Source organism: Anolis carolinensis, chromosome 3 (assembly GCF_035594765.1).
Source record: "Anolis carolinensis isolate JA03-04 chromosome 3, rAnoCar3.1.pri, whole genome shotgun sequence".
Classification (NCBI taxonomy): domain Eukaryota; kingdom Metazoa; phylum Chordata; class Lepidosauria; order Squamata; family Dactyloidae; genus Anolis; species Anolis carolinensis.
The window spans coordinates 206871431-206893135 of NC_085843.1; the positions used below are offsets into that span (position 1 = coordinate 206871431).

Below are 21705 nucleotides of genomic sequence, written 5' to 3' on the forward strand. Positions count from 1 at the left end.
GAAGAAGTCTAAGTGAGGCCTAAATCTGCCTGTCCCCTAACTGAAACCTGGCTGTCCCTTGGTTGCTAGGCAACCAAGTGGGCAGAGATTAGCCCTCTAAACTGGCAGCAATTGGATAAAAACAATTATTGCTCTCCCTGTAATTAGGACTTTATTTTTCTTTTCTTTTTGTTGTATCAACCTTGAGGCGTGGATGATGGGTTGTGTTGTCAAATTTTGAGGTTGGGGGGCCTGTACTTTTGTTGTTTTGTGAATCGCCGTGATGCCATCACTCTTTTATATATATAGATATGTGTCATTGTTTTCTATATTTTACTGTCCTTTCTTTCACACATAGTAATTGGGATGTTTTTGTTCTTGACTAATTTTTCTTAGGTCAGCACAATCTTCAGTGAAGTCACATCCCCTCTTAATCTGAATCCTCCAATTTTACAGCAGCTTGAAAGCAAACGACAGCAAATCCAAATGACTGTTACTGAAACAAATCAGGAATGGCAAACGTTACACTTGAGAGTACATACTTTTACTGCTTGTGCTGTTGTCAATCTGGAACAGCTTCCAGACAAATTAAATCCAGTCATAAAACCATTGATGGAGGCAGTGAAGAAAGAAGAAAACATATTGGTTCAAAATTATGCTGCTTTGTGTATAGCAAAGCTACTTCAGCAGTCCACAACACGGTCTCCGTGTCCTAATTCTAAGATAATAAAAAATCTTTGTAATTCACTCTGTGTGGATCCCCATCTCACTCCTTTAGCGTCATGCCCTGCACAACCCTTGAGTAGCCATGAAAATTCAAAAGGTGAGTCAACAATAAGTAATTAAAATGACAGGGAATGTCAGCCATTGTTTCCAAGACAACTGTTGATGTTTCCAACTGGATTAGATAATGTACCTCAAACAGGATTAGATAGTGTACCTAATTCTCAGATACTAGGAATGAATCAACTGGATCCCAAAAGTGGAATTTTGACAAACTGTCCCATTTTTTTGTAGTCAGCTGTGAAATTGGTATTGTTCACTGATGATCCTTTATGAATGTTTGTTTGGGAATCTGAAGAATTTCTAGATTCTGAGAAAATTATATTGCATGAGGGCCTAAAATGTTTTAAATCAGAGTGCTATGCACTTATTACAAACTACAGTTGTACTTGTAGTATTTTCAAAGGGTGGTTTTTAAAAAAATGAGGAACATTTTAAATGAGTAATAGTTTCATTGTTACACTTTCAGTGTTTCAAGTTTCTAAAAGGAGTTGAATACATTTGGATGTCAGTTTCCTGTGCACAAATGCTTATTTAGGTGTTGACTTTCTCTACGAACTCACTCATAAGAGCAGTTTGAGAGCTTTAAAGTGTCTTCCTCGATTCTTACAGGTGTGGGGAGGGAGAGAAGAAATTAGTTTAGATACTTAAAGATGAATATGTCTATGAAATACCAGGATGGATCCTATATCTGATAACCATGTTTCATTAATTCACTGTCCCCAATGATTACAGTGGTGGATTTGTGTGAAACAGAATATCTTTTCCAAAGCTGATCCCAGGAAAGAGTGTGGAAATGACTTCCAAAATTTATCCTTACTAATTTCATTTCTACCAAGTAATAATGTATACCTGTTTTTTATTGTCCCCACTAGTATGCCACTTTGTTAAGTAGCTTCAGTCACATCAATTTGATAGTTTCTATTACAGTAGATCCCCTAAATTAGTTTTGGAATGCTAGGTGGATACTTACATAAGTACTGTTGATCCACTATTTCTAATAGGAAGCAGCAACTGGATTTAGGCCTTTTCATTTTGTAGTGATTGATCTAGCGACCATTCTTCTTTTTAGATTTGATCTTCTAGGTTTATTTGTGAATTGATATTTCAGACTCAGCGTTTTCTTTCTGTTCCTCCTTCCAAATTTCTTATAGGTAAACTTCTGTTGATAGGTTACCATGTTGGTTCTATCAGTGCAGTCATCTTGTTGTAAAAATGTTTTCCGTTATTTGCTGTGAAAATGTTTCCAATTATCTTTATTTCTTTTTAGGATCAAATTCTGAAAGAGATGGCATGCACCACACGGTCACCAAACATAGGGGTATAATCACACTGTACAGACATCAGAAAGCTGCATTTGCCATCACAAGCCGACGAGGCCCGACGCCAAAGGCCCCAAAAGCTCAGATGGGAGATCTTCCTACAAGCAGCAGTGGAAACATAACTACAGAGCTTGATGAAGTGAGTACATATCTTGCAATTTTGCTAATGCTATTATGCGGTGTCCTGCATATAATTTAGAGGATGTTTATGTTGTTTTTTATGGCTGGGAGCATAGTTATTTTCCCTTACACATAACTTCATAATCTCCTTCTCTTTTTCTCTCTCTTACAAAGGATAATTTTCTATGCAAACTTAGCCTAGCTTTCATTCTCCTGGTTAATTTTTTTAGTATCTCAGTGTTGAAATGAGAAAATATTATACATGTTTCTGTTCATAACTTCTGCTTGAAAGATTTTATTTTAAGATAGGATTTGGGAAATGGATGAGGGGTGTGTTGAGAGAATAATAATGCTAACAACAGATAAAGCACTGCTAATATAATACATGTGGTGTAGTGGTTTGAGCACCAGGGTTCAAATCCCTACTCAGCCATGAAACCCACTGGGTGAGCTTGGGTAAGCCACACTCTTTCAGCCTCAGAATAAGACAAAGGCAAGACCTGTGAACAAATCTTACTTGAAAAAACTCAGAATAGGGTTCTCATAAGTTGGAAATGACTTGAAGTTACACAACAACAGCAGTCTACAAAATTAGATGATACTGATGAAATCATTTTGTTCTGTGGGTGAGCAGGAAAAATGTTTCAATCCTCAATCTAAACTTTTTCATATAATATTTGCTTTTTAAATTATGATTCTGTGGCAAAGCAAAAGGGAGGGGGGGTACCACCATCCCCCATCTTTTGAGCACGTTACAGTGCAGCTTTGGAAAATTCTAGAGCTGCATTTTGATACTCCCAATCCTTTATGCATTTTCACCATAACCCAGTTCCTTTTAGACTGCCACAATGGTAGATTCATTAGGAAATCTCTGAGTTTGGTTGTTCAGCTACCTATAGATTATGTGGATTGTAATGGACTGAAAACTAAACACAAACTAAATTAAATCCAACTCTCTGATTAAATTTGCAGGCTCAGAAAACCTATGTAGTACAGAGGAGAGGTGCAGAATTTGCTTTATCCACTATTGCTAAACATTTTGGTGCTGAAATGGCAGTGGGTTTGCCACATCTCTGGGATGCTATGGTTGGTTCCTTAAGGAACAATATTGACATCAACAACTTTGGTATGTATACATGCTATGTGTAAGGATGTGTGAGTATAATAAAAGTTTAATTTTAACACTTTGTTGATAATTGGATATTTCTTGTAATAGATCGAAAGGTTCTATTGGAAAAAGGAGATGGCCCAGCCCAGGAGTTAGTGAATTCTCTACAGGTTTTTGAAACAACTGCAGCATCTATGGATGTTCAGCTTCATCCTTTGGTAAATACATGATTTGAATGTAATTTTCAAAATCAGTTTTCATTACTGACAAGGATGCTTGAAATGAGTAGCATTGGTATTGATGTCATAAATACAGTTTTTCTTTTTCCATGTTTCCTAGAATACAAGGACTGTTTAGAATGGCAGTTACAAAATAGTTCATTAGCCTGTGTTTAGTTTGACAATATTATAATTTTTAAGCTGCCTTGAGTCCTAGTTCTGGGGAAAGGGCAAGAAGTAAATAAATAGTATAGTAATACTAATAGTACAGTATTAATTACAATTACAGAAAGGTTTGGTGGTTCCTAGCCAAAGTTACCAGCTGTTTTCTGAAGCTGTTCTTAGTCTTATTTTGATTAGAAAAGAGCTGAAAGTTCATTTGAGTTAACTTCTTAAATGATTGCTATACATTTTAAAATAAGAGCCAACACCCCAAAGTGCTGTAACATGTAATATACAGTATTCTTGTTTTCATCCGTGTTGTAACATGCATATTGGCTATACGAATATATCTCTTGTACTTCTTCAAGCTGTGTTTAGACTGAATCTCATGTGTTTAAAACCATTGCTTGAAATGTTGCAGGTTGCTATGTTTTACTGGAATAGAATAAACTCTTAAATAGCATTAAGTATATTTACAATTACTGGTTTTTTTTCTTTTTGCAGTTAATACAGCACTTGCCTTATCTTTCTATGTGCCTTCAACACCCTAATACAGCAGTGAGACACATGGCTGCTCGTTGCGTAGGTGTAATGAGCAAAATAGCTACCATAGAAACGATTCACATTTTCCTGGAAAAGGTTCTTCCTTGGCTGGGAGCGATAGATGATAGTACCAAGCAAGAGGGTGCAATCGAAGCTCTTGCCTGTATCCTTTAATGATTCTAAGGGATAATTACTCGTGTATTACTTTGAAGAACCCAATATTTTCCAAATGTATGACTTTGTAGAATTATTTCTTACAATTTATTCATGCTAAAGATTTGTGCTTCTCAAGCAATGTATTTGGTATTCTTTGTTTCTAAATAACAGAGTATATGTGATCATTTGCTATGTAGGCTCTTAGCAGAAAGGTCACTTTGTAGGAAATATATATGAATTGTTGAGTCACAGTCTGCTGATCCCCACCCAGTCCAGAATTCCGTCTGTTGACATTGGACAATGTTTTCCTGTTGTGCAGAGAAACATTTTTAAAAGCCTATACCCTGTAATTTGTCTGTATCCAATACATTTGATGCTGGACATGAAAAGCCATTCCTACCCTGATGAACACTGGAAATTTGTTCTTTAATTTCCTGTTGAACATGGTCTCAAGCTTTCTATTATAAAATGATTGAAATTCCTTTTTTGACTGGTTAGGCAGAAAACATTTATCCTTACGTGGTTTGTGTGAGAGAATTTCCCACTTGCATCTGAAAATTTACAGATAGCCATAGTAAATTCATTTTGCTTGTGATATGTTGGAATCCATTCTGGAGATCCGTTGATCTTTACGAGCCCCAACCCTTTGTTCTGCCAAGAAGTTGAACATAAGAGCAGTAAACATAGAGTTGTACCATTGTTTTGTCTTAAGAATTGAAATAGGTTTATTAGACTGAAATGTGACAATAGACCAAAGGCTAAAAGGGAATTTAAAGGTGAAAGAGTGAGTCCATTTGTCATCACATAGTAAAACTTAACAATTTCACTTTCTTGCTTCCTTCACCCATCCATACTTTGCATTTATTCTGTGGAACACTTTTTTAGAGCTGTATTGTTCTGTTGCTTATGAGAGGAAGGCTAGTAGAACAGTAGTTTTAGTTTGTAATTGAACCAGTTATATTTCAGTTCTCATTATTTTACATTACATAAACATGGTTTATATCCAAAGGTGCCATTGTACACAAAGAATTTATGTACACAAGTTGTGAGAGGGTAGCATGTTTTATGATGTGGTTTCTGTTCACAGAAATTAAAGATTCAAGCTTATATATATGTTATGTATGTATATATGTGTGTGTGTGTGTGTGTGTGTAAAAAAGGGTATATATAAGGTATATATAAGTATATTGTGTGAACCCTGTATCCATAGGAGATGTGTTTCTGAACTTACCAGGGAAACAAAATCACAAATGATAGCAAATCCTAATAATATGAACAATTTCTTCCTGAAGTTAACATAGTCAAATTTCTAGAGAGGATACCTCTCTAAAAATTTGCTAGGTCCTCCAGGCAACTCTTATGTTAACTTCCAGTAGATGCATGCCACAGAATGACCTGGTTGACCTAGAAAATGCCTAGATAGAGTATATTTTGTTTCAATTGGTTAGGTGAAATTGTGGGTACCGATACCACTGATATGGGACTTGTACTGTAGCCCCTCTTTATTTTATTTTTGTGTGAGAAGTGACTTGAGAAACTGCAAGTCGCTTCTGGTGTGAGAGAATTGGCCATCTGCAAGGATGTTGCCCAGTGGACGCCCGGATGTTTTACTGTTCTGTCGGAGGCTTCTCTCATGTCCCCGTGTGGGAGGCTGGACCTGACAGATGGGAGCCTACCTCACTCCTCGGATTCGATCTGCTGACCTTTCGGTCAGCAGTCCTACCGGCACAAGAGTTTAACCCATTTCGCCAGTCTCTCTTTAGATTCTACAAATAAAACTCTTCAGTGAGTTTAACCCATTGCACCAGTCTCTCTTTAGATTCTACAAACAAAAATGAACTAGAATTCTTACTGATGTTGAAATGGCCCTGAAACTACTAAATTACTAAATTCCTTAATTCTGAATTCAGGTGTAATGGAACAACTAGATGTTGGAATTATTCCATATATAGTTCTTCTTGTGGTCCCAGTTCTGGGCAGAATGAGTGATCAGACCGACAGTGTACGTTTCATGGCCACTCAGTGTTTTGCAACGTTGATTAGGCTAATGCCTCTTGAGGTAAGGAAAAGTCTTACTTGTTCAATTTGTGTGCTTACTTGTACATGTATGTTTCCCACACAGTATTCTCTAAATTCTAGGTGCTCCCAAATAGATTACATGGACTGGGAAATCTACTGTGTTTGGTAGTCAAGCAGCACCTGTCTTGTCATTTTCTCTGAGAATTACATTTCCTCAGAACTTGCCCTAGAAAAATTTCTCCAAGGAACCAGCCAAAGGATATGCTCAATTCTTGGTGCAATACCTCCTGTGCATCTCGTCTGCCTCCTATCTGTACAAAGCAAAATTTGGTCTAGTCAAGAGAGTGGAGATTAAGGGAAGGGATGAACACTTTTTAGAATAATCCTTTGTATGCCTTTAAGAATTCATAATCGGAGGCAAGGAGAATTGTGAAATATATATATTTGTGTACAAGGATTGTTGCGTGAACAATTCATTCCTCAAACAGAGGAATAATTCTGGGTTGGAGTAGATTCTTTTTACAGGCAGTATCTTTCATTGAGTATTCACTGAGTAAGTTTAATACTATAATAGTCTTTGAGGATAGGTTGTCTGTGATCCTCATGCTACTCTTAGAGGCCACATATGAGACAAAGAATAATATATAACTGGATACATTTTATGGAATAGGAAAATAAAATGTGTGACAGAAAATAGTTTTTATGCATTTTGCAGTATGGGCTTTAAGTAGGACCAAAGTTATTTCTTAGACAAGAAAAATATAGAAATCTATAAAGATTTTATAACCTCCTATTAATAGTATTTTATTGGGATCAGCCCCCTGATTGGTCCATTTCCGATCAAGAGGATACATGAACAAAATTCCAACTTTGGGTCAAACTGATTTCCTGCAGATATTGTCAACACCATGCAGCAGTGTTTTTACACCACTACTACAGCATTTATTGCTATCTGGAAAGTGTAATGTAGAAATAATAGATGGTATTGGGTAGATCACAGAAAAGTGCCTGGTGTAAGTGAGGGCTTATAGTAAGACTTCAGGTGAGGCTACTGCACATATGTTCCCAGACCATCCAGGCAACATCACATGTTACTCTAAGGACATAACTGTTGCTCATAAATTAAAATACAGCCAGTCCTGCATATTCACGGATTCAACCAACCACAGTTTGAAAATATTCCCACCTGTATCCATAGAGGGTTCTGGAACCAATCCCTAGCATGTCCATTGTATTATATCTTTTTGTCAATTGTAACAAATAATAAAAGCAGGGACTCAAGTTAGATGGGAGCATCAAGATCATTTCATCCATTTGGTTTTCACTGTAATACTTGTAAGCAAGGTTTACCCTGCCCGACTTGTATCCAATACAATATTTTTTGATCTTCTTGGATTTACTAATCTGTGAGGGTATAAAGAAAGGGAGGGAGGCAGTATATTGAGGGCGGGGGTGTTGGGGAGGGTTTTAAGCTGTTATTCATTGATCAGGCAATAAGACCTTGCAAGTTACAAGTCCTTGTTCATATTGTGTGCTTTTCAGAATTGTGCAATATAAGAACTTAACTCCTTAACAGCCAACTAACATCACTGGAATGAAGTGGTATAATGAGAGGCAGGAAGGAGCTCCAGGGGCTCTGGGGAATACTATCCCTGTGTTCCAACATCATGGGAGGAGGAGGCAGCCCGGGAAGCGCAAGAGATTTCTCGTGGCTCCTGAACCACCACCTCCTACCAATGGTCTGGGTAACCAAGAAGGCAGGCCCCTCGGGTTGAAAGTCCTGTTGCTTAATGCCAAGTCGGTAAATGGAAAGACATCTGCCATCCAAGATCTACTTCTAGAAGAGCACACCGTCCTGGCTTGCATTACTGAGACCTGGTTGGATGAAGGAGGGGGAGTAAATCTCTCCCAACTTCGTCCGCCAGGTTTCAGTGTGCAGCAGCAGGCAAGACCTGGAGGGCGGGGAGGAGGAGTCGCAGTGGTCTATAGAGATTCCATCCACCTGACCAGGTGTCCTGTCCCACAGTCAACCACATTCGAGTGTGTCTACCTAAGGGTGAGTGGCCAGGACAGAACATGGGTCTGTCACAAATGGTATTTGGACCCACCCCATAGTGCTGGACACACCTTAGATCTGGTCTTCTGTTCGGAGCAGGATGATGGTGACGGTATTGTGGAGGAACTGTCCACCATTCCTTTGTCATGGGCCAAAGACTACCTGGTCTCTCTGGGGTTCTAAACCTCTGCAGGGGTGGAGGACTGAATAGGAAGGTCCACCCCAGGAGGCTTATGGATCCAGATGGATTCCTGACAGCTCTTGGAGATTTTCCTGCCTCCTTGTTAGGTGATTCTGTTGAAGCCCTAGCAGACCTCTACAACATGGAGGTGGCCAGGGCAATTGACACAATTGTTCCTGTGCATTTCCTTTCACAAAGCAGATCTAAGTCAGTTCCCTGGTGATGAAGGAAGTGAAACAGAAACTAGAGCTGTGTTGGCGTAAAAGTCGCAGCGAGCCTGATCGAGCATGGTCTAGAGCTCATTAAAAAGCTTATTCCGCAGTAATTAAGTAAGTAAGTAAAAGTTTATTTGTATACCGCCCTCTCTCCCGAAAGGGACTCAGGGCGGTTTCCAATATAAAATCAGCATAAAACATTGTACAATAAAACACTGAAAACACTATAAAACGCTATAAGAATTAAAAACAAAACATAACAATTGACTAAAACAATCACATAAGCAGAAGGAATATAATCACTCAAATAACATATGAATCTGCAAAGAAAAAAGACCACTGGGATGGAGGAGAGGATGGCCTGGAGGGACCACTAGAACTAAAATACAATATTATATTCTAAGATGCTTTCGGGCAGAGGAATATAGTGCAATGTTTCAAGTCTAAAGAGATGGCCTGTGCAACTACTATAGCTATGGGCTCGGTTATTCAAAGGCGCAGCGGAAGAGCCAGGTTTTAAGCAGCTTTTTAAAGGAAGCCAGGGTGGGTGCTTGCCGGATCTCCTCCGGAAGGGAATTCCAGATCCGGGGAGCAACAATAGAAAAGGCCCGCTCCCTCGTCCCCGCCAACCGAGCCTGGGATGGTGGCGGGAGCGAAGGAAGTGCCCTACCGGATGAACGAAGAGGATGAGTGGGTTCATAGCGGGAGATGCGGTCAAAAAGGTAGGCGGGTCCCAAACCGTTTAGGGTTTTATAGGTAAGAACCTGCACCTTGAATTGGGACCGGAAAATAATCGGTAGCCAGTGGAGCTCCTTAAACAGGGGAGTAGATCTCTCCCTGTAGTTTGCTCCAGTTAACAACCTGGCAGCAGAAGGCAGCAGAAAAAGTGTTCATAGCCGCCAACATTGCATCTGCAAAGAACCGCCCGAGAGAGCTGTTTCGAGTGCTATGGGGAATCTTAAACCCTGTTCAGCCATGGACCCCTAACCAATCGGCAGCTCCTTTTTGTGTGTGTGTCAGGAGAGACTTGAGAAATTGCAAGTCGCTTCTGGAGTGAGAGAATAGGCCGCCTGCAAGGACGTTGATAGAGAGAGCTTATCCGCGCTCTCCCCGGGTTGGATTCGAACCTGGCAGCCTTCAGGTCAGCAACCTTCAAGTCACAAGGCTTTAACCCATTGCACCACCAGGGGCTCCTTGTTAGGAGTTTGCAAGGTTCTTTGCAGATAAAGTCACTCAGATCCATTCTGATTTAGACGTCAGTGTTGATGCAGTCTCTGTGGCTGAGGCATCTGGTTGTCATTGTTTATTGGAGTCCTTTCAACTTGTGCAGCCTGAGGATGTGGACAAGATCTTGGGAGAAATGAAGGCGACCACCTTTTCTCTAGACCCTTGCCCATACTGGCTCATAAAATCGCCCGGGGGGGGGGGGGGGGGCGCTGGCAGGGTGGGTGAAGGTGCTGGTGAATGCCTCCTCGACTCAAGGCATAATGCCAAGTATTTTCAAGGAGGCAGTAATACAACCTTTTTTGAAGAAACCCGAACTGGATCCTGTCTGACTTAACAACTATAGGCCATTGTCAAACCTCCCCTTTATGGGCAAGGTTCTGGAGAAGGTGGTGGCCTCACAACTCCAAAGGTTCTTGGAAGACACTGATTTTCTGGATCCATCTCATTCTGGTTTCAGGCCTGGTTATGGGACAGAGATGGCATTGGTCGCCTTGGTGGATGATCAACAAAGAAAGCTAGACAGGGGGAGTGTGTTCCTGCTAGTTCTCCTGGACCTCTCAGCGGCATTCAGTACCATCAACCATGGTATCCTTCTGGGCCATCTCTGCAGTCCAGGCTATTTGTCAAATCGCATCTCCCTGTATAGACCATCTTGGGCACTTCGGTCAGTGGAGGAGGCCCTGCTCTCAGCACAGCTGGTGGGAACGAGAGGGAGGGGGCCTTCTCCATAATCTCCCCCCACCTCTGGAACTTCCTCCCTAAAGAAATTAAAATTGCCCCCACCCTTCTCTCCTTTAAGACACTTTTAAAGACACATCTATGCACCTATTTTCTTAGGTGTTGCTATTTTACTGTAACATAAAATTTACATGGTAAAAAAATGGGCGAACATTAGCAGTTGTCCGGCTGAGAAAATAATTCATGAAAAGCACTTTTCTATGTACAGTGGATTCTTCCTGTTTGGTGGCAGGTTATTTTTTCTCCAGAGGAACCATTAGTGTGGGATATAACCATCACTTGCATATATATATATAACAATGATCTGCTTTATATATTGTAAAAACTTAGCTGACCTTGTAAAGTTAACAGCTCTTTCCAGCCATGTGATTTCAGTATATTTTCTTGTTAGGGTTGAGATCAAACCTAATATATTGGGATTTCACAAACTTTCAGGAAATCCTAAACTTCTGTTTTATTTTTATTTTTAGGCTGGTATTCCAGATCCACCTGAGATGTCTGAAGATTTAGTCAAAATTAAAGCCAAAGAACGCCATTTTCTGGAACAATTATTAGATGGGAAAAAACTAGAGAACTACAAAATTCCTGTACCAATTAAAGCAGAACTCAGAAAATATCAGCAGGTATGTTCTTACAGAAAGTTATTGATTCTTCATTATGATCTTTGTATTTGCAAATGTGGTGCACATTTGTACAGAGTTAATTTTCAGTAAATTTTACTTCTCTTCCCTTTTAAATGTACATCAAAAAACTCAGGAATGAGAATGATGCAGACCTCCAGATGTTGTTGAATAGAACTGCCAATGTTCCTTATAATCTTGGCAACCGCTGCTGGGAACTATATTCAACAACACCTGGAAGAATGCCCAACCCTTCTGTAACAGATGCTCTTCAAATAGCCATCTGTACACACAGCCCACCTGTCTTCCACTTAGTGGCATATTAATATTTATTATCTTTTACCTCAATGTCAACCGATGTGCATATTTGGAAAAAGGGCAGGTACAGCTGGAATCTCAACTCTCTCACTGGTTCCAAATATAGGCACATGTTCTGGAGAAGTTTTAGATGTTCTAAGGATAGAGTCTGGACAGGCAGAAACGTTTATGTGTAAAAACATAGATATTCACTCAGAGAACATTAGATATAAGTGAGAAGCTTGCTTCTTCTTAGACAAATATGATTTTCTTGGCAAATTTGGAACCCTATTTTTGTTACGATATAGTGTTTACATCAAGTGTCCCTCTCAAGCATAAGGATAATTGAGTGTAGGTTCAGTATGATTTCTCTCTCCTAGGAGAGAGAGAGGTGTTGGTGCCATGAGATGTTGGGAGTTAGTATGGGGGAGGAGTTATTTTTGAGGCATTGCCCCATTTGTGTAACGCAAGGGCTTGATCCCTTCTGTTTATTTAATTTTAGATGAGCAGCTTCGGAATTGTTACACATTGGTCTTTGTTATATATTTTAGTTTTGCTTGCCTTTGGAATTTCTTTCTTTCATCTGGACAGTGATTGCAATTGTAACATATTTAAATACCGTGAGCTGTTTTTTGAACTTTCTTGAAGACGAAAAGAAATCCATGAGGTAATGAAGAAATATCGTATATAAGAAAAGCTTAAGGTGCATGCCTTGTCCCCTGCTCTTAGTTTTTTTTAATTTCTCCTTTATAGGAAGGTGTGAACTGGCTGGCTTTTCTTAACAAATACAAGCTTCATGGCATCCTCTGTGACGACATGGGGTTAGGAAAAACCCTGCAATCCATCTGTATTCTTGCTGGAGATCATTGTCACAGGTAGCTATCACATTTACACTGAATAAGCTGTCTTCATCATAATATAATTGCATACTGTAATATTGTGATGTGACACTTCTTGTAATGTTCCTCAAAGGGCTCAAGAATATGCAAGAACTAAGATCGCTGATAGTGTTCCTCTCCCATCCTTGGTGGTGTGTCCTCCTACACTTACAGGTCACTGGGTAGATGAAGTGGGAAAATTTTGTTCCAAAGAATATTTGAACCCGTTGCACTATACTGGTCCTCCCACAGAAAGGGCAAGGTAAGCCAGTATTGTAGGATTCTGTTCTTAGAGTTTTGTGTGAATTGCCATTTCTTTCTTTGGGGATTATTTAGAAAGCACTAGAACTATTTACAAAATTTATTTATTTATACTTTGTCCTCTAAAGGCTGCAGCACCATGTGAAAAGGCACAATTTAATTGTCGCTTCCTATGATGTTGTGAGAAATGACATTGATTTCTTCAGGTATGAACTGTTATTCGAATCCTTCTTTTTTCTTTTTCTTTTTTCTTTTTTGATAATACATTATTTATTGTGCAATAAAGAAAGATATCTAGGTTACATCCAAACATTGACTAAACAAGATAGCTATGTTCCTAGTGACCTTTTGTGGAACAGCAAGTTACTAAATAAATGTTATGTACCATGTAGTTTGGTAAAAAATCATTCACCATATGCAAAACAAAGCATCAGTGATTTTCAGCTACCATATATAGCAATACCATCTCACAAAGCCCAGATTAAAACAGTGGAATTGTTACATTCATGATGCTCAAATGTAAAATTATTTTGATTTTTTAAAAATAATATTTTAATTTATTATTTCCATATTTTTTCACACAAGAAGGAAAAATAGAACAGTCGAGTAAAAACGAAAAAGGAAGGGTAGGGATAATGGAGTTATTGTTAGGAGGTTAACTCTTTACAACAACATAGAGTCTCACTTATCCAACATTTGCTTATCCAATGTTCTGGATTATCCAACGCAGTCTGCCTTTTAGTAGTCAGTGTTTTTGTAGTCAATGTTTTCAATACATTGCAATGTTTTGGTGCTAAATTCATAAATATAGTAATTACTACATAGCGTTACCGCATATTGAACTGGTTTTTCTGTCAAATTTGTTGTAAAACATTATGTTTTGGTACTTAATTTGTAAAATCATAATGTAATTTGATGTTTAATAGGCTTTTCCTTAATCCCTCCTTATTATCCAACATATTTGCTTATCCAACATTCTGCTGGCCTGTTTATGTTAGATAAGTGAGACTCTATTGTATCTAGTATGTCACTGGTGAAGAGGAAGGGTTTGAGGGAATGGAGGGAAAGACATTGTACAAAATTATAGTTGTTACTTTCTGTCATTATGAAGAACGATCAGTGTTGATCAGTTGTGTCTTCTTTCCTAGAAATATTAAGTTTAACTATTGTATTCTCGATGAAGGCCATGTCATCAAAAATGGAAAAACAAAACTATCCAAAGCAATAAAGCAATTAACTGCCAATTACAGGATAATACTCTCTGGGACACCAATTCAGGTATTCTACATCTTCCTGCTGAAAATGAACTAGAGAAATCAATATGTTTCCTAGAATATTGTAAAGGTATCTGACCAGATGCATGTAGTGGAAGACCAGTTAGGGTTAGGGTTAGCACAAGTATCTGTGCCACTTCCATGGCTACTGCATAGCACATGCACATCTGATTTGAGAAATCCAGTATACATCTTGTTCCAAATCATGTGCTTAATTGCACAGTTTGAATTGAGGTGTGTTAGATTTTTCACAAGTAAGACTGAATGGCATAAAAGGCCTATGTCAAGACTCTAGTGAACCTTGAGATGGGAAGGGCGATCATGATGAGATGGACCCGTGATACTGTCATCTTTATCAATCACTAGCCAGGTTTATTGTAATTCTCTGATTCTATCATTAATTTTTTCTCTCCCAACAAATGTTTCTCCTATATTCAGAACAACGTCTTAGAACTCTGGTCACTGTTTGACTTCCTTATGCCAGGATTTTTGGGTACAGAGCGCCAGTTTGCAGCTCGTTATGGCAAGCCTATATTAGCCAGCAGAGATGCTCGGAGCTCCAGTCGAGAACAAGAGGCAGGTGAGAAGGAAGCTCCTATTTCAGCTTAAAGTGCTGTTGCAACTGGAGGAAACGAATGCTTTCTGTAATTCAACTGATACTAGAAGAAAGCCAGTCCATTTAAGGTCTTTACTAATACATAAATAAGATTTTCTTCTGCACATTTGTAGGTGTTCTTGCAATGGAAGCATTACATAGGCAAGTCTTGCCATTTTTGTTGAGGAGAATGAAAGAAGATGTGCTGCAGGATCTTCCACCAAAAATTATTCAAGACTACTATTGCACCCTCAGTCTTCTGCAGGCAGGTTCCATGCTTTGTGTTATATTGGCATGCGTAAGGAACAAAAGCATCAGTTGTGGGTCTTCTCAGCTCTTAGATGTGTTTCGACTGGAAATTCTATGTACTTTTGCATGGTTATCTTTTAAATTAAAAGCCTAGCATATGTAAATTGTATCATCTGTTGTTCTCTGATTGAAACCATGGAATTCAAAGTAGCATCTGTCTCCAAGTACAGGCAGTGCTTGGGTTATGAGCAAGATAGGTTCTGTAGATTTGGTCTTAAGTTGGATTTCAGTGTAAGTTGGAACAGGAACAACGTTTAAGTGTTACTCCAGCCAGAAACATTTTTTAAAGTTTTGGATGGCACTGGGAAGGGTTGACATCTCTGTTTGTTCATTTGTTTGTTTTGCTGTTTGTGCCTCTCGCTTCACATTCAGTGCCTGTGACAATAGGATATTGAAAATTTTAGGTTGTTGTGGAAACAAGAATTGATTATAAATCTTCAGTGGAGACATCTTTTCTCTATGTTAACTTCCAGAAGCAAATTACCCTTCCTAGGGGTAGATTTCACCTCACTTCCTGTTGTCTCACCCCCATTTGTAACTAGGAGTTGGAAGTTTGCAACTCGGGGACTGCCTGTAATGGCAGAGCTTCTTCCATCCCCAAATTATTTTGATCCAACAAAGTAATTCCCTCTGTTTCACAGGGTTAGAATTCAGTTAATCACCACTTCTGGACCATCTAAGGATTTCCTCTTAAAGACCGGAGGAATGTCTGTTATAGCTGGAAGTGGCTTCACTTCCATTGCAAGGGAAGGGGGAGGCTGTTAAAAATGACTTCTCTAGTTCCGAGAGGGCGGTTAACCTCAGTGCTTTGTTTTTATCTCGACTGTGCAGCATCATTTGATTTAACCAGCTGTTTCTATTTAGTACATAAGCAGTAATGTGTCCTTTGATGAGTCCATCACTTAAAATGGAGCAATTATTTGATGTACAAAAAGAGTTTGATTGACATTTAAAGCATTTATAGTTGAAACAGTAGTTTGAAGTATTACAGCAGGGTCAGAAATATGATGACAACTCATATTCTCCCTGATGTGGAGCAGTTATTCAATTGGTCATACTAGCTGGAGATTTCACTTTTTGTCTGAGTAGCATATATTTTCCTTTATGTCCTGAAAAATACATAAAAGTCATATATTCGGTGGGGTGTTGTGTGGTTCCCAAGCTGTATGGCCATGCTCTAGTATGTCTCACCAACATTGTTAGCCAGCCACAGATGCAGGCAAAACGTCAGGGGAAAATGCTGCTAGAACACTATCATACAGCCTGGAACACCCCAGTGATTCTGGCCATGAAAGCCTTTGACAAGTCATACATTCCTTTTAAAGGAGACAAGTGTTGGCTTGGTCCAGAAATGACAATCCGTGGAGAATCCAAAAGTTGTCATTGACTTCTTAACTTAAAGTGAAAATAGATTCCTGTTTATAAAGGACATGTATTATTGAACACCTCCCTGATTATTTGTATATATATTCTCTTCTTTTAAAATATAGGTTCAACTTTATGAAGATTTTGCCAAATCGCGTGCCAAATGTGATGTTGACGAAACCGTTTCAGCAGTTTCATTAACAGAAGAGACTGAAAAAACAAAACTTAAAGCCACAGGACATGTGTTCCAGGTTGAAATTTATTTTGTTGCACTTTGTTAATAAGTATTCAGTAGATTCTTGCTTTAGCTGTAATTACAAGCAGAATTTCCAACAATGGCTTTCGTTTAGGTGAATTGTTTTTAATTACAAACTTTACAATAGTTTGTATCCTTAAAGAATGTCGCATCTCATAAAATGGGAAAACAAAAATCACCAGACATTTGTAATGATGGTAATTACTATACTAGATATCAGTGTACTAGATTTTATAGGAAATCTGCTATCGGGCACATAGTTTTCCATCTTCGATCATATAACTGTCGCAAAGTGATAAACATTAACAATTGATGGCAATACAAAAACATCTATATTTTGGCAAGATTTTAAAACAAGAGAAGGACGCTGTATTCTGCCATGTCTGAATTAAATAAAACTGAAATAGTTACGAATATTTTCTTCTCTGCTTGCTTTTTAAGGCACTGCAGTATTTGAGGAAACTATGCAACCATCCAGCATTAGTTTTAACTGCTAGTCACCCAGAATATAAGAGAATCACAGAGAAGCTTGCAGCTGAGAACTCTTCCCTTCGAGACATCCAGCATGCCCCTAAACTCTCTGCTTTGAAACAGGTGGGCAAGCTTAGTCATATGTGCCTTGATATTAAGAGGACATTCTTTAAAACTTTGAAAATATGTTTCTGCCAGTGTTTGTCATCCTCATTGCAAGGCAGACTGAAAGAGAAATCAACCATGTATGGGTTTGTAACCCCTCATGGCAACCAGATCAAAAGGGGATGAGAAAGGGAAAAAGCGGGGTATAAATAAATATTATAATAATCATAATAATTCCCTCTGAAGTAAGCCTTAATAAGGGCTTATTGCGTAAAGAACTCTACAGAGAGACTCCGGCGGTCATTTTAATAGGGACTTAATGTAAACTCTATTAAAAATGGCCACCTCTGTAGAGATCCTTATAAGGCAAGTCCTTATTAAAAATGTTATTTTCCTTGCTTTTCTCCTTCCCCCCTTTTTTCCCTTCATTCTTTTTCTTCATTTATATTCCTTTTCTTATCTGTATACATGTAAATACTTACCCCCTACCCCTTGCAACCCCTCAAATAAACCGATCATCTTCTTTAGCTCTTCTTAAGTATGCATTTTTAAAAGGAGAGGGAAAATATGTCTTTGATGCTGCTAAATTTTTCCTTCAATTCAATTTTCCTTCAACAGCTTTGGCCCCAAAACTTGCCTTCAACTTATATACAAGTATACAGTACTTCATGAATGTGAAATAGATTTCACTCCCAGTACCTTAAGAAAAAGAAATGAACGATGACAAACCTGATCTGGTGTTACCAGTTCTTAGTTTTCGTAGTGTACATATATGAACCTTGAAGAGTCTGAGGCTGAATCTTCACTGCCCTATATTCTAGGATTTGAACCCAGATTATCTGTTTATCTCATATTAACTGGCAGTGTAGACTCATATAGTCCAGTTCAAAACAGATAATCTGGGATCAGATTCTGGGATATAGGGCAGTGTGGAAGGAGCCTGACCTGTCTATTTCATGTTTTGTTTATATGAAAGAGAGGAAGATATTTTATACTAAGTCAGACTGTGTGTTCGTCTAGCCTACAGTACTCTGCTCTGACTTCAGCTTCTGTGGGTCATAGGCAGAGGTCTTCTGCATCCCCTAATATATGACCCTTTTAAAGTCAGATGCTGACTAATTTATTCTGGGGATTTCTGCCGTTAAGACATGTGCTTTGTCATTAAACTGTAGTAGCTTCCCATAGATTTAAGTCTTAAGTTGGGGAATGTTTTTCAGCAGTTGAGGGAATATTTTTGTTTGTTCCTTTTAAGCTGCTGCTAGATTGTGGTTTGGGAAATGGCGGCTCTTCAGAAAATGGCACAGAAACCGTAGTTGCCCAGCATAGGATCCTTATCTTCTGCCAGCTGAAGAGCATGCTAGATATAGTAGAGCATGACCTTTTGAAACCTCACTTGCCCTCAATTACCTATCTACGATTGGATGGCAGCATACCTGCAGGTCAAAGACATTCCATCGTTTCACGGTAAGGCCATTATCAAATGTTTTCAAATGGAGTTGTTAATTTTTTAGGTATCCCGTTGTTTCTGAAATGCATGACATTTTACCCCTTTTGGGGGGTAAACCTGTGGTTTATTTGAGTAGATTCAAAAGGCCATAAAGGTAACTTTTTATGTTTAGCATCGAAAAAAGGAGTGCTGACCATAAACAAAACTGCCATGAAGCTTCACATCTGTGCTGGGTATTTGTTAGACCTTTTCTCCCTGAGGTTTAGCATCAGGGCCCCCAATTCAATGCACAGCATAAGTTAGGAATATTCCACCAAGGAAGAAGCAGTACAATCATTTCTTGGATGGTGCAGAGAAGAACAATCCAGAGGCCTCTGAAATATATCACTTTGTTCCAGAAGCAGGTTCCCCAGTTCCAGAAATAGGAGCCCAAGAGGTCTTTTTCCTTCAGTTGAATCTTTCAGCTTTCTTTATCTTGCAGTCCTTTTTGCAGTCCTCTTGCAATCCTGCCTTGCACCAATGACAAAGCTCCCTTCATTTACTATTAATTTCTAGGACTAGGGTAAAGTTTTATGGCTGGCTGCTATATAATTTGGGCTGTGGCTTAAGTCCCTGGCTGTGGTCAGTTGGTTCTCTGTTGACATGTTTCCTACACATCTCTCTTCTCCTGGCTCAGAAACTAAGGAAATCATGAACAGCATCCTGTACTGTGCTCTTTCTAGAAAGCTCTTCTGTGATTATTTTTCTTTTGCTCAACAACAAATGCACAATTCCCCTTGCCATATAGTTTTCTTTTAGAAACTCTTTTATTCTCACTATCTTGGAACTTCTAGGTATTTTTATTATTAACATGAAAGCACTCCTAACTTTTACTTCATTCCCACTCCTCACTCATGCCAAAGGGTTTATGTATGTTTGTGTGCCTTCAAGTCACCTGTCAACTTATGGTGACCCATGAATTTTATAAGGTTTTCTCAAGCAAGATCCTTCCCCTGAAACGCAGCCTACACTATCTGATAGTCATTGATGATCTCCTATCCAAGTACTAACCAAGGCTGGCCTAGTTTAGCTTCTAAAATATGATGGGATCTGGTGCCTTCAGCCTATTTCGGCTCTTTGCTCTGTAAAGGTACAATAGGAATAGAGTTGTTATGCTTAAAAGCTAATCTTCACCAGCCGTGCAGATCACAAGAAAACTCCCACTGGAGGGAGAGAAATTGTAGCAGTCAAGCATGGTTCTCTGCTCTTTGTAGCGGCCTGTTGTCATGACCAAAATCTTCCATGCAGTGATTATCCTTAAGACATTTTAGTGCCTCCCAACTAGAAGAATTCTCCACCATGTGCAACTATGGGACAGAGCAAACAACACTGAATCTGTATGCTTTTCTGCAAAGCCCTACCTCATGCACAGAGGAAGAATTATTTAAAGCTTCAGACAATGCGGTTGCTGTTGCCCATTTTTGGTCTAAAATTATTTAGTCGTTGGTGCTCCTCTATTTTATCAGTTTTATATTTATTTATGCAATGCATTTGACACAAAATAAATAACTGCCTCCAGCAGGAACAGACGTAGTCAGGCTGTTGGAAGTAGCCTTGCTCTTCTGGCTTTTCCCTACAAAGATCACTTCAGTTTGAACTCTTGTGCTTAATTTAAAATGAATCCATTTCTCCAAGACACCGCCAGATGGTGGTACAGAGCATTGAATATACAGCCCCAGTAACTTCAATATGATTGGAGGAGTCAAAGGTCATTGCAGCGGTGCTGCAATGAATGTTCAAGTGTTTTTCACTAATGCCTCTCTTGGCACATCTCAAAAAATATAAGAGGCCTTGAATTTTCCTGAATTTTTTCTTTCAAATTCAGCTTGTACAACAGCAAGAGAAGACCATTTTGTGGAAGGAACATCTGATTCATACCTTAGGAATTACTCTTCCCATACAACAGGAAGTAAGGGCAGGAGCAACCATTTTGATACTTCAGATTGTTTCCTCTAAACCCTAGACCAGTGGTTTTCAACCTGCAGGTCCCCAGGTGTTTTGGCCTACAACGCCCAGAAATCCCAGCCAGTTTACCAGCTGTTAGAATTTCTGGGAGTTCAAGGCCACTGCCCTAGAGGCTCCAACCTTTGACTATTAGCTCCTAAAGGACAATTACAACACAGTATTCCAAAAACCAGATTTACCTATGTCCATCTTCCAGGGAAATACATAAACAAGATATTATCACTCATTTATTGGAAGCTGTAATAATGGTGCAAACTGATTATCAGATATCGATTTGATTTTGTTTTGAGAGTGGAGAAGCTTGGCATACAACCTGTGCTTCAGTCTTCTCCACATCTGTATTTGTTCCTAACTTGGGAACGAATGCAGATTATCATCTTGGGCATCAGCTTGCCTTTATCCTACAAAATGACTGATATGAAAGGTCACATCCTATGACTCATAGCCTCATGTACAAATCCTTCTTCAGGCCTGCCTCTTTCTAAGCATGAGTTCCTATGCCCTTTGGAAGTCAACTTTGTCAAGTGGTCTCACGCCATGCTCCCTTTGCTACTTGGAATTGGTCACTTGCTCAAATGGCACAACATTTAGACAAGGGAATCTACAGATAACAGTCCTAGAGATTGTGAAACAAAATTCAGAGGGACAGGTCATCCAAGGAAATTGCCCAAATCAGAAAACCAGACGCAGAGTGAACTCTGGAATTCTTTCAAACCTGTTCTCTTGGCCTTTTTGCACATAATCTAGCATTTCTGCATTCCTATAAGAACAGATAGCTGTCTGAAACATTCTGTTTTTTCACCTAAGCAGAAAGAACATATCATATCATCTGAGAAATTTTCTGTGTCATAACAAATTGACTAAAGTTACCAGGATCACAGTCCATTGAAATGCGGTATCGCCCAATTTATGTTCACTGCCATTCAAGAAGCATTAATTTATCTATTGTATAAACTACATCATATACGTTCTTCTCCCATTTCCTGCCAGAAAGCT

At 39.0% G+C, this 21705-nt stretch overlaps 1 protein-coding gene across 1 annotated transcript in view; it reads left to right on the forward strand.

Moving 5' to 3' along the window:
- Nucleotides 1-21705, forward strand: part of btaf1 (B-TFIID TATA-box binding protein associated factor 1) — a 69907-nt gene that overhangs the window by 42101 nt on the left and 6101 nt on the right. Inside the window, exons 20-35 of the mRNA XM_008116767.3 lie at nucleotides 376-802; nucleotides 2033-2223; nucleotides 3177-3330; nucleotides 3421-3530; nucleotides 4197-4398; nucleotides 6302-6450; nucleotides 11298-11450; nucleotides 12498-12619; nucleotides 12717-12884; nucleotides 13012-13089; nucleotides 14032-14161; nucleotides 14596-14737; nucleotides 14887-15017; nucleotides 16552-16677; nucleotides 17124-17276; nucleotides 18511-18722. Coding sequence (XP_008114974.1) covers nucleotides 376-802; nucleotides 2033-2223; nucleotides 3177-3330; nucleotides 3421-3530; nucleotides 4197-4398; nucleotides 6302-6450; nucleotides 11298-11450; nucleotides 12498-12619; nucleotides 12717-12884; nucleotides 13012-13089; nucleotides 14032-14161; nucleotides 14596-14737; nucleotides 14887-15017; nucleotides 16552-16677; nucleotides 17124-17276; nucleotides 18511-18722 — 2648 coding nt within the window. The remainder of the gene's footprint in view (nucleotides 1-375; nucleotides 803-2032; nucleotides 2224-3176; nucleotides 3331-3420; nucleotides 3531-4196; nucleotides 4399-6301; nucleotides 6451-11297; nucleotides 11451-12497; nucleotides 12620-12716; nucleotides 12885-13011; nucleotides 13090-14031; nucleotides 14162-14595; nucleotides 14738-14886; nucleotides 15018-16551; nucleotides 16678-17123; nucleotides 17277-18510; nucleotides 18723-21705) is intronic.